At 55.8% G+C, this 12,686-nt stretch overlaps 1 protein-coding gene across 3 annotated transcripts in view; it reads left to right on the top strand.

The window, feature by feature from the left end:
• The window catches only part of SPOCK2 (SPARC (osteonectin), cwcv and kazal like domains proteoglycan 2), a 29,934-nt gene that overhangs the window by 13,301 nt on the left and 3,947 nt on the right, over positions 1–12,686 (top strand). For 2 of the 3 annotated variants that reach the window (XM_003903805.4, XM_009214722.4), the window contains 9 exons: positions 2,872–2,880; positions 3,230–3,275; positions 3,518–3,632; positions 5,652–5,766; positions 7,774–7,888; positions 8,343–8,462; positions 8,956–9,174; positions 11,563–11,625; positions 12,517–12,654. In XM_003903805.4, coding sequence (XP_003903854.1) covers positions 2,872–2,880; positions 3,230–3,275; positions 3,518–3,632; positions 5,652–5,766; positions 7,774–7,888; positions 8,343–8,462; positions 8,956–9,174; positions 11,563–11,625; positions 12,517–12,654 — 940 coding nt within the window. The remainder of the gene's footprint in view (positions 1–2,871; positions 2,881–3,229; positions 3,276–3,517; positions 3,633–5,651; positions 5,767–7,773; positions 7,889–8,342; positions 8,463–8,955; positions 9,175–11,562; positions 11,626–12,516; positions 12,655–12,686) is intronic. The other variant, XM_021943380.2, reaches the window with a different exon arrangement.

The raw sequence follows: 12,686 nt of genomic DNA, 5'->3' as shown, positions 1-12,686 counted from the left end.
CCTGGAATCCAGATCCACCGGGGCCCCTCCATCCCTCCCACCCAGCCTGGCCACAGCAGAGGCAAAAAGCCGAGGCTGGAACCTGGGGCAGTGCTTTGCACAGAAGGGGCTGCCTCCCTGCCAACTGAGTCAGGAGGGGAGTGGGGGATGGTGGAGCTGCTGGGGAAGTCCCTTTCTTAGAACTCCCACCCCATCCCCACTTTCCCCCAAATCTCTAATCAGAAATTCTTGGTCTTGATCTTTGAGAATCCACTTTGTGTACTGAGTCCCAAAGATTCCACTCACAGCCTGGCTGGAGGTTAAGGCAGCAGGGTTGGGCCAGAGGATGGAAGTATCAGGGGCCTCAGATGACGCCCAGGGGCTGGAGGTGCCTTCCGTACTCCCACTCTGGGCAGGTGGGTTATGGGCACACAGATCTTGTTGGTTGAGGGCAGGTATGGTTGAGGGCTCATACCTCCCTCCCAGAACCCAGCCATTTCCTGTCACCTGCACAGTCTTGTCCCCACCCTTGCCCCAGGGGATGATGGGTACAGATGGGAAGACCCCAGCTGATGGAGACCAGTTGCCACTTTTGCCCCAACGCTTGTCATCATGGCCTCAGCAGCTGCACCACTCTTGGCCTCCCTCTATCTTCTGTGGGGTGGACCCCCAGTAGAGGACCCCTGCACCCCGAGGAGCTCCTGGAGAAGGCTTCGTTGGTTTTAGCAAATGAGGGAAGTGGTACCTCCGCGGAAGCTTGCCTAGGGGCTCAGGAGTGCTCAGGTCAAGCCCCAGGGATGGGGTGGGTGTGAGGCCAGGTGCCCCGCAGGCTCCCAGGAAGCACCCCTGCAGCCATCCTCTGTCTGCTCCTGGGCCCAGGGGCTGCGGGACTCTTGGCTGCTGGGACAGGTATGTGTGGGCCAGGTGTGGGCCGAGCAGAGGGGTGGGGAAGAGGCTCAGTGAGAGAGACAGAGGAGAAAGGGACACAGGAACACACGGGGACGCAGGTGAAAGCAAGAGAAAGGAGAGAGAGGGAGAGAGCCGGCCTGGGCCCTCATGGGAGCAGTTTGTGGTCCTCCCACCCTCTCCCTCCTTCCCGTCTCCTGCTGCCTCCCTCTCGCACTGCGGAAGAGGCAGGAAGGCCAGCCTGAGGGAGAGCCTCGAGTGCGAAACTGGAGGCTGCTCACAGAGTGGGTCTTGTCACCTCGTTTCTGGATAAAAACCATCTGGCACTGGGTGAACAGTGTCCTTGTTAGTGTCCTTGTTTTCCTACTGTAGCTACACACGTGTGTGCATATGTCCACCTGTGCATAAATGAGGATGTGCATACACACAAACGCACCTGCACACACACGCTACATAGTACAGACCTGTGAGTTTGCATGAGTGCACCTGGGTCTGCATAAATGCACACACGCACAGAAGCATGCACTTGGGTGTATGCCTGTGCACACCGCGTCTTTCTTGGTGGTGATGCCAACTGCTTGCTCGGGTCTGGCCCCTTCTGGCCTTTGTCCAGGAGGCCTCACCCTGCCTGCTCTGATGCTTGCCAGCTTCCAGGGGAGGCTTCAGAAGCCTGAAGGCCTTGGGATTTCAAAGCCCTTTAGGCACGGTTCTGTGTGCCCACTGCTGCATGCATGTGGGTGCCCTTTGGTGCCATGGCCCCGTGCGCTTTTCCCCTAGACCTGACAGCTCTGCTCACCCCTGCACATCTCTGTTCCTTTGGGCTAGGGCAGAACTCAGGATGAAGGGGGCAGCTGCGCATGACTTCTCATGCCCTTCTCCCCCCCAGCTCCCAGAGCCCCTCCTGGAGCCCCACGCAGAGGAAGTGGGCAGCTGGTCCTTGTAACTGCCAGCCTCCAGGCCTGGGAAGCCCCCTCCTTGCCTGCCTGGCGGAGCTTCCACTAGGAGTGCCCTGGGACTGTTTGGTGTTTTTTAGCAACTGTCTCTGCCCTGTAGGGGAAAGGGAGGAAGCCAGATACGTTGAGTGTTCTTACCAGGGAGCTGGGTTGGGTGGGAGGTGCTCTGCCTCTGGCCACTCTGTGGTCCATGGCCCGAGAGGCCTCTGCAGCCAGAGCAGGGTGAGAAGGTCTCCCTTGTGTCTTAGGCCTCAGAGAGTGTGTTGTAGCAAGAAGAGTGGCCTGTGCTGGGTGTCAGGACACCTGGGTTCTGTGACAGGAGGACCTGGGTCAGGTCATCTCCTGTCTCTGGGCTTTCTCCTGCACAAAGAGGGGGCTGGACCAGGTGACCTCGTAGGACCCTTTCTGGGTCCTCTGCCTCAGGATTTGAAGCTGACCTGTGATAACTGGGGAAGCCTCATCACAAGCATGGCCTCCCCACTCACTCCGTGCACCAGCTGAGCTCTGTAGAGAAGTGAGACCTTGAGCAAAAAGCATCCCTTTGCAGCCTGGATGAGAGGGCCTTTTTCCCGCCTCACTCACATGGTGGGCAGAGGTCAGGAGAGCGGACTGACAAGGAAGGGGCCTTGGCAGGAGACAGACAGTGCACCGTTTCTCAGGCAGTTTCTGGGACACCCAGGGCACAGGCATGAGAAGCTCTGTTCCCGTGCAGTGTGGGCCCCTTGGACATCTGTCCTGGTGGTGGGGCTGGGAATGGAGTGGGGGTGCCCCATCCTCTCAAAGAAAAAGCCTCTTCTTCTCCTAAGGCCAGTCTTAAGCTCTGTGGTGAAGACGTAAGAATACTGGCCTCCTATTGGGGTTCCTGGGGGTCAGAGGAACACAGCCATCAAAGGCCATTGCTCAGCACCCATGGCCACATGACGAGGCGGGGGACCCCAGAAACACCAGAGGGCCTCACACTGGTATCCCCATCTTTCTCCCTTTCTCCTCCTGCTCCGTTTTCCATGGCTTGCGGCTGTTCCCTGATCTCCAGGAAGTAGAGGTGAGTACTGCCAGGGGCCCAGTCTGTGTGGTCTCTGCAGAGCACACCCCCTCCCCTCCTGTCCCTCCACACCCTCACTCTGACTTGCCTTCCCTGCCAGCCTCCAGTGTGGCGCGGGGGCAATAAGGAGCTCACGGGAGAGGCTGGAAAGGATTCTAGACATGGGTTTACAGGGATAGAGGTGTGGGGAAGGCAGCTGGCAGGGCCTGGGTGGACAGGAGTCAGCCATCAGGATGACGGCCATTGGCACATGGCATTGCTGGCCCGGCCTCTCCTTGGCCCCGCAGTTGAACCTCTGGGATATGGATCTTAGCCCTTCCCTTCTCCCTTGTCCCTCTCTGTCCTCTAGGATGACTACATCAAGAGCTGGGAGGACAATCAGCAAGGAGATGAAGGTAACATGACTCTCCCGGTGGGGGAAGGTGACTGACAAGTGTGAAGACTTGAGACCAGAGGGCAAGCCCTGACCCCCCTTGGAGGCTCCTTGAGCAGCCAGGCCCTGGTAGGGGTGGGACTCCTGAGCTCAGGAGCTCTGGTTATCAAGGGCTGCTGGAGGGAGAGGGCTCCCAGCTCAGAAGCGGGGCTGGAGGTTCTTGGGTTCTCCCAGGTGACCTGTGTCCTGACTCTGCCCCTGTAGCCCTGGACACCACCAAGGACCCCTGCCAGAAGGTGAAGTGCAGCCGCCACAAAGTGTGCATTGCCCAGGGCTACCAGCGGGCTATGTGCATCAGTCGCAAGAAGCTGGAGCACAGGTGAGGGGTTTGGGGAGGTGGGAGCCCTGGAGGAGGTGTGTTCAAAGAGCAAGGGCTCAACTGACCCTCTCCTTATGAATTAGCCATCTACTACTGTGAAATAAATTATAAAACTTAGTGCTTAAAACAGCAAATATGTATTATCTCACATCATTTCTGAGGGTTGGAATCCAGAAGTTGTTCTCTTAGATGGTTCTGGCTCGGGGTCTGTCTTGAGGTTATAATCAAGGTGCTGGCTGGGGCTGTTTCATCTGAAAGCTTGTCAGGGGCTGGAGGATCCACTTCCAAGCTCACTCTTATGCTCTTGGTGGGAGGCCTCAGTTCCTGGTCATATGGACCCCTCCATAGGGATGCTTGAGTGTCCTTACAACATGGCGGCTGCCTTCACCTAAAGTAAGTCATTCAAGAGATGAGTGAGGAGAAAGCCACACCATATAAGAACAATTACCAGGCCGGGCGCGGTGGCTCAAGCCTGTAATCCCAGCACTTTGGGAGGCCGAGACAGGCGGATTACGAGATCAGGAGATCAAGACCATCCTGGCTAACACGGTGAAACCCCGTCTCTACCAAAAAAGACAAAAAACTAGCCGGGCGAGGTGGCGGGCGCCTGTGGTCCCAGCTACCCGGGAGGCTGAGGCAGGAGAATGGCGGGAACCCGGGAGGCGGAGCTTGCAGTGAGCTGAGGTCCGGCCACTGCACTTCAGCCTGGGCGACAGAGCAAGACTCCGTCTCAAAAAAAAAAAAAAAAAAAAAAAGAACAATTACCAAACACTGTGGGATCCAGGGAAGGTCACATCTCCTTTTTGGGCCTTGATGTAGTATCTCTAAGACAAATAGGTTAGACTAGATAATTTGAGGTTCCTTTCAGCTTTGACATGCAGTGACTTCATGAAATATTTAAGGTGGTAGCTTGTGAGAGGTTGTAGCTTGCAGAGGAGAAAGGAGTGAGGGACATTTAAGGAAGCCTTAGCTCCAGCTGGGTGTGGTGACTCACGCCTGTAATCCCAACACTTTGGGAAACCAAGGTGGGTGGATCACCTAAGGTCAGGAGTTCGAGACCAGCCTGACCAATATGATGAAATCCTGCCTCTACTAAAAATACAAAATTAGCCAGGCATGGTCGCTTGTGCCTATAGTCCCAGCTACTTGGGAGGCTGAAGACAGGAGAATTGCTTGAACCTGGGAGGCTGAGGTTGCAGCGATCCAAGATCACGCCACTGCACTCCAGCCTGGGTGACAGAGTGAGACTCCATCTCGGAAAAAAAAAAAAAAAAAAAAAAAAGGAAGTCTTAGCTCCAGCCCAAGGACAAGGCTCTGTCTGGCTTCAAGACCCTGGAAAAGGTTCCAGTTCCCTCCCTTCTCTCCTGAATCACAGAAGATGAAAGATGGAGTTGCAGTCTTAGAAGGCTGCAGGAGCGTGGCCAGTAATGTAATGCATGAAGAGCGTTTTTTTCACGGGCCGCTCTGTGGAGCACAGGCCTGGCAGCTCCTTCTTGGCCCTGGCCCATTATGTGGGAATGCAGGTCCAGGACTCCCACGTCTTCCATTTTTCAAAGAAAGGCCAAGAATCCAGGTATTTATGTGAACTCTCCCATTTGGTAAATGTTAGTGCATAAATAACTCAATTTAAAAAAAAACAAAAAACCCTTGGTGGCCAAATATGGCCCAGAGGTCATCAGTTTGCAACCTCAGATTTGGTCTGACCCCTTAAGTGAAGTGTGACTCCCTTTTACCTCTGGCTGTCAGACCTGGAGTTGCTACCTGAAGGCCCCATGGGACTCAGTGAAGCCTAGAAGAAGCGAAGCTGGGGGAATTTATGCCTTGCCCAGTTGGTTCAACCCTCTGAGCTGGAGGAAGGTCTGGCAGCAGTGTGGGGAGGGTGGGCAGGGGCAGGAAGGGGCTGATCTGCTGGAGGTTGCTGCTGCCTTCCTGTTGGAACAGGTCTCCTCAGCCCTCCCTTCCCCTGCTCCTTCCTCATTGTCACCTCCACCCTGGTGTGCTCCCCACCCTCTCCTGTAGGATCAAGCAGCCGACCGTGAAACTCCATGGAAACAAAGACTCCATCTGCAAGCCCTGCCACATGGCCCAGCTTGCCTCTGTCTGCGGATCAGATGGCCACACATACAGCTCTGTGGTGAGGAGCCCTGGCCCCAGGTAGGGTGGGGGTGGAGTCACCCGAGGCCACAGGAAGCAGAAAGGATGACCCAGCTGGGGCCTCCCAAGGGGTTTCCAGGACTGAGGTGGGGCCAGATGGCAAGGTCAGTGCGTTCAATGCAGCCAGCCATACTGGGGCCACCTGCAGCCCTGGCTGGGACTACCTGAGAGTTGGAGCCAGACCCTGTCTGTCCCTGACCTCGGACAGGTGCAGGTAGGGAGTGGGGCCTGGAAGAGACTCTGCAGTCAGGTAACTGCAAATCAAAGGAACTGAGGGAAGCCTCAGCCAAGTGTCCATGGCTGTGGAAGAAGGAGCTCTGGCATCCAATTGTTAGAGGGCGAAGAAAGAAGGATTTCCACAGGGAGGCGCCAGTGTTCACCAGTGAGCAGGAGCCTTCTGCGGCAGCAGGAAATAATCCTCCATAAGAAGGCGATGGAAGAAGGAACTGACTGGGAGAATGAATTCGCACCTTATGGGGATTTTTGTGAGGATTTCAGGAGACAATATTTGAGAAAGCATTTAAAAAATGTTAGGCTGGTCATGGTGGCTCACGCCTGTAATCTCAGCACTTTGGGAGGTTGAGACGGGTGGATTGCTTGAGTCCAGGAGTGTGAGACCAGCCTGAGCAACATAGTGAGACCCTGTCTCTACAAAAAATATAAAAATTAGCTGGGTGTGGTGGCATATGCCTGTGATTCCAGCTATTTGAGAGGCTGAGGTGGAGGCCAGGAGTTCGAGGCTGCAGTGAGCCATGATTGCACCAGCCGGGGCGACAGAGTGAGACCTTGTCTCAAAAAAAAAAAAAAAAGTAACATAGAAATACAGATGCTGATTATGAATGTTTTTACTGGCAACAAGGAGTCAGGAATTGCTTGGTTTGGGAGGGCACTGACAGCTGGCTCGGGGTGGATGCCAGGGCTGAGGGGCCTTCCTGGAGTGAGATGCAGATTTCAGTCACCCGCTGTGGGTGATGATTGACGTTGCTGTGGGGATGAGGTCACCAGGGAGAAGAAAGGGAGGAGAGAGAGAGAGAATGAGGAAGAGGCCAAGGCAGAGGCTGTATTTAGGAGGTGGGAGGGGTGCAGAGGAGCTGGCAGAGCTGGCAGAGGGAGGAGGAGAAGAAGAGGAGCTAGTGTCCCACGACCCAAGGCCAGGGCAAGGTCTGGGCAGGACGCTGCAGTGTGGCCCAGTTCGGGGATCATGCTGTCCTTTAGGGAGGTGGAGTCAGCAGGAAATCTGGCTTTCACCCTGGCCCATGGCCTTGGGCAAGTCACTGGGCCTCTCTGCGCCTTGCTGTTCTCTGCTGAGCAGGAGAAACCCAAGCCTCCCAAGTGAGACAATGTTATCGAGTGCTGTGATGACCTGCTTCCCATTAGCAGCCGCCCCATGAGAAGAAAGAGATATGACCAGGAGAAAAGGCTTTCATGACGAGGAGTGCATGAGCCTCTCTGAGAACCTGGCTTTAGCAGGCAGCTGTGGCAGAAGCAGTTCTCAGTGAAGGCCGAGGAATTGTTAGATGCTCCATAGGCGGTGCTGTGTCTTCTCAGGAGAGCTGAGAAAAGCCCACTGGGGTGACTGTGGGGAGATCACTGAGGGAAGGGCTGATGGCTGATTACACAGGGACCAAGGAACAGGCCATGAGAACCAGGGGGAGCGATAGACAGCTAACACAGGGGAGGGGTGACAGGGGCAGGGAGGGAAGGGGAGATGGGTGTCCTGGGAGGGACAAATCCTCAGAGAGGGCCGCGCAGGTTCATGGGAGCCTGCATGGCTAGGACCAGCTCTGGACTCTGCTTCCCGGGCCCTGCCACTCTCCACCGTGCACCTTGGTCTGCAGAGGGACCAAGAGGGGCCCTTCCGGCTGTTCATGGGCGCTCCATGGGGGGAGGCAGATGTGGCTGCCGTGGGAGACTTGAGGGTGACCCCAGTTGTGGGGACCCCTGGGGTAAGCCCTCAGTCCCCTGTCCCACCTTTCCCTGTGTGCAGTGTAAGCTGGAGCAACAGGCGTGCCTGAGCAACAAGCAGCTGGCCGTGCGATGCGAGGGCCCCTGCCCCTGCCCCACGGAGCAGGCGGCCACCTCCACTGCCGATGGCAAACCAGGTGAGGAGAGCACTGGGCCACCAGGCTGGGGGCGCTGCAGGGCCTCCTGGCACCTCCTTCAGGGCTCTAGGATGGTAGAAGAGGTGTGCAGAGCAAGAGGGAAGTGGCAAAAATGCAGAAAGGCTTCAGGGAGCTGTGAGGTTAGAGGTCCAGGTTAACACAGAGCAGGAGGCTTGGGCTCAGCCCTCGTTTCCCCCCCTGGGTGCCTGGAAGATGGGCGGAGGGAGGGACTCAGCCACAGGGAATCTGGACTGTGTGTTTTTCATGCTAGGAAGGAGTGGGTGGTGGGAGATGGAAGAGGACTCAAGAGGAAGTCCGATTTCCACCTTCCCTTCTGCTGCTGCCTCCCTGACCCCTGCTCAGCCTCCTGGCCTGTAGGGCAGGATCCCAGACTGAGATCGAGCCTGCTGCTCCACTGCACATTCACCCTCCATGCCTTCTCTCTGTTCCGCAGAGACTTGCACCGGTCAGGACCTGGCTGACCTGGGAGATCGGCTGCGGGACTGGTTCCAGCTCCTTCATGAGAACTCCAAGCAGAATGGCTCAGCCAGCAGTGCAGCCAGTCCGGCCAGCGGTAGGAAGCTTGCTGCTCCGCGTGGAGGAGGGAGGGAGATAGGGAAGGGGCTGAGGACACAGGTGTATGCTGAGCCAGCCCACTCTTGCTCCTTCCTGCTGGACTCTGGGTCCTACAATCTGGGCCCCAAAAGAACCTTCACCCCAAAGAGGTCGACTTCCACCAGAGCAGGAAGGGTACTAGTTAGCTAGTAGGAAGAACTTAACATGGGTGGAGGGAGCTTAAACCCTGACATGGGTAGCCCAGGGAAAGCAGGAATTCTTTTCCCTGAAGGGCTTTCAGAACAGGGTTTTGAATGGTTCAGGCATAGTCCTATGTGGAGGTGAAAGGAAGGACCCCTGGCCATTCTCGAGTTTGTCAATGCCATGGTTAGATTCCAAGCTGCCCAGACCCAGCACAGAGGGCTGGGGCTGATGGTGAGGTGGAGGGCTGGAGGGCTGGAGAAATGACTGAAGAGCTAGATGAATCATGCCTGAACCTGGTCTTTTCCCAGGGCTGGACAAGAGCCTGGGGGCCAGCTGCAAGGACTCCATTGGCTGGATGTTCTCCAAGTTGGACACCAGTGCCGACCTCTTCCTGGACCAGACGGAGCTGGCTGCCATCAACCTGGACAAGTACGAGGTCTGCATCCGTCCCTTCTTCAACTCCTGTGACACCTACAAGGATGGCCGGGTCTCCACTGCTGAGTGGTGCTTCTGCTTCTGGAGGGAGAGTGAGTGTGACCCCTCTCCCAGGCCCCTGCCTCACCCGTGTGGGCTCTGCCTGAAGTTCCAGGCTCTCTTGGGAAGTCAGAGTGGCTCTTTCTTGGCTACGTCCCCAGACTCAGCACTTTCCCAGCTTGCCCACTTCCTGCACTCCCTCAGGGCTTCATCCTTTAAGGCCCGGGGAAGCCAACACTTTCAGCTCCCTTACTTGGCAGGCTCCCAGGCGGATCCAGATTTTGTGGGTCCTGACGCTTATATACTTTTGGAGGTCTTCTTTAAGAAAGAGTTAAAAAAAAATCCCAGCATTTTGGGAGGTCAAGGTGGGAGGATCATGTGACCCTGGGAGTTGGAGACCAGCCCAAACAATACGGGGAGACCTCATCTCTATGAAGAAGAAGAAAAAACAATAGCCAGGCGTGGTGGCATGCGTTTGTGGTCCCTGCCACTTGAGAGGCCGAGGTGGCAGGATCACTTGAGTCTAGGAGGTTGAGGCTACAGTGAGCTGAGATTGTGCCACTGCACTCCAGTCTGAGCAACAGAGCAAGAACCTGTCTCAAAAAAAAAAAAAGGAAAGAAAGGGTATGAAAAATTACAAATGTAAACTTTCTGGGGCCCCTTGGGAGGGCTTGGGAAAGGGCTGTATAAGTGAGGGTCTTAGAGCTGAAGATGCATTTGCTTCTCGGTGATTCTTCTTTTGGGCACATCTTACGTTTTGTGCCGCCAATAAGTGATTACATACGTTGTCATCAACCTTAGAGATGTGATGAAATTTCTCAGCTGAATATACCTGAAGCCAGAGCTTTCGAACCAGAGTCCTCTCTGGGGAGACTGAGGTCCCCAGGGCTCACCTGACCTGTGCGGCCGGAGCTGGGGAAGCCCTGGTGTTCCTCGCTGGATGCTTCTCCCCATCTTGGTGGGGGATCGGCAGTCAGGGCCCAAAGCTTCAGCCCGAGCCCCACCATACGCTAGTCAGGGATCCCCGGCAAGTGACCAAATCTTTCTAAGTTCTGCTTCTTCATCTGCATCAGGAAATAACAATACCTATCTTGGAGCCTGTTGTGAGGATGTGCCAAGAAAATCTGTGCAGAGCACCGTGTAATTCACAAATCCCTCTGCAAATGCGTGGTATTGTGATCTGTTTCAACACTCTGACTGCCCAGCCCTCCTGTGACCTGTGTCACTCCAGCACTTTGACTTTCCAGGCCTTTGAAGGCCATTCCATCCATTCTGTACAGCAGCTTTCTTGGGCAGGAGGCTGGGAACTGTCCTCATTTTACAACCAGGCAGGCTTCCAGCTTGGAGAGGTGGGGACTTCCCAAGGTCGCAGACAAGTTAGAGGCTGGCTGCCAGTTACAGTCATGCGTCACTTAGTGAGGGGGATACATTCTGAGAAATGCATCATGAGGTGATCTCCTCACTGTGCAAGCATCACAGGAGTGCTTCCACAGACCCCGGTGGTGCGGCCTCCTGTGCACCTGGCCCATTGCTCCCAGGCTACAGCCTGTGCAGCATGTTATGTGCTGAATACTGCAGACACATAACATGTAACACATAAATGCTTACCATTGTTACAATGGTGTTACAATGGTAAGCATTTGTGCATCTAAACATAGCTAAACATAGACTGGGCGTGGTGGCTCATTTCTGTAATCCCAGCACTTTGGGAGGCCGAGGAAGATGGATCACCTGAGGTCAGGAGTTTGAGACCAGCCTGGCCAACATGGTGAAATCCCGTCTCTATTAAAAAGACAAAAATTAGCCAGGCATGGTGGCAGGCACCTGTAATCCCAGCTACTTGGGAGGCTGAGGCAAGAGAATCACTTGAACCTGGGAGGCAGAGGTTGCAGTGAGCCGAGATCGCGCCGTTGCACCCCAGCCTGGGAGACAAGAGCAAAAGTCCATCAAAAAAAATAAAATAAAATAAACAGCTAAAAACAGAAAAGGTACGGTAAAAATAGTGTTGTAATCTTATGGGACCACCATCCATTATTGACTGAAATGTTGTCATGTAGCGTGTGGCTGTATTTTCAGGCCTGGGAGTTCTTTCTAACATTCCCTCTAGCATTACGTTCCCCTGGGGTCTCTCACCCTTGGGTGTCTATGTGTTCACCCCACCTCCTCTTCTGAATCCCGTTACTCCTCTCATGGGTCCCTAGGACTTCTTGGGGACCTCAGGTCATCCACAGCTGTGGGATGAGCTCCCCTAATTAGAGACTTGGTGTTTTCATGCCACAGAGCTCCTGTGCTTCCCACCCCTGCTGTGGGGTGGCCCTGTGTCAGAAACGGGTGTTTTCATCTTGCAGAGCCCCTGCCTGGGTCTCTAAGCCTTGAAGGGCTCAGTGCGTCCCCCCAGCACCAGGGGACAGCCCCATCAGAGACTGCTTCTCTCCCCACAGAGCCCCCCTGCCTGGCGGAGCTGGAGCGCGTCCAGATCCAGGAGGCTGCCAAGAAGAAGCCAGGTGAGGGGCCAGACTAGGCACTCAGAGGAGGAGGTGGGGACGGCTTCCTGGGTTCGTCTGAGACCCAGTGGCTCAAGCCTTGGGCCTCATGGCAGACATGGAGCCCAGAGGAGGCCCTGGCCTAGGAAGACAGGAGAGGGATGCCCCCTTCCTGTGTCTATCCTTGTGGGGGGCAGGGCCTCCCAATCTGCCCCAGAAAAGCGTGTTCTAGGCACTAATTTTATGCCCATCCATGCCGGAGCTAGAGTTTGGGATACAGAAGGACGCTGGAACCCTTGAGTTCAGTTTCCTTCAGCAAGCGTGTGACTAGTGTTTGAGTGAGGCGGCTCCCTGAGAGACACTCCCTCACATACTCCATAAACACCTGGGGGCCTTCTCCAGAGATACAACAGCAACAGACCCAGCTCAGAGCGGGTGGCAAGACAGACGCACTCCTCGGCCTCATAACCCTTTAGCTTGGGCCAGTCAGGAGACACACAACACACAAATGGACACACCAAAAAGATAGAACCAGCAGTGTGACCTGTACACAGGCGCCCAGGACCTTCAGCTGCAGGGCCTACAGGAAAGCGAGTGGGCCCTGGAGGCAGGTCAGACTCCGAGTGGCTGGGAGGAGAAGGCTGGGCTTTCCTGGCAGGGGACAGCCAGGCTGCAGGAACTGTGGGAGGATGGAGAGTGTCGAACCCGGTGAAGTCAGACTGGCTGTCCTAGAAGATCTGGGCCACAGAGTCAGGGAAACCGATGGGGTGGCCGGGAGCTGGCACAGGGGCCTGAGCAGTGGTTCAAGGAAACGGGTGTCCTCATCTCCAGCGAGTAGAGCCGGAGGTCACCTCTCTGAGGGGCCCACAGCCCAGGTCCCTGCTCTGACCTGCCTGGCCCCATCTCATTCAGGCATCTTCATCCCGAGCTGCGACGAGGATGGCTACTACCGGAAGATGCAGTGCGACCAGAGCAGCGGCGACTGCTGGTGTGTGGACCAGCTGGGCCTGGAGCTGACTGGCACCCGCACGCATGGGAACCCCGACTGCGGTACGGGCTGGGCGGCTCGGGGCCTGCTGGGG

Source organism: Papio anubis, chromosome 11 (assembly GCF_008728515.1).
Source record: "Papio anubis isolate 15944 chromosome 11, Panubis1.0, whole genome shotgun sequence".
NCBI classification, from domain to species: domain Eukaryota; kingdom Metazoa; phylum Chordata; class Mammalia; order Primates; family Cercopithecidae; genus Papio; species Papio anubis.
This window is presented reverse-complemented; position numbering and strand designations above follow the sequence as displayed.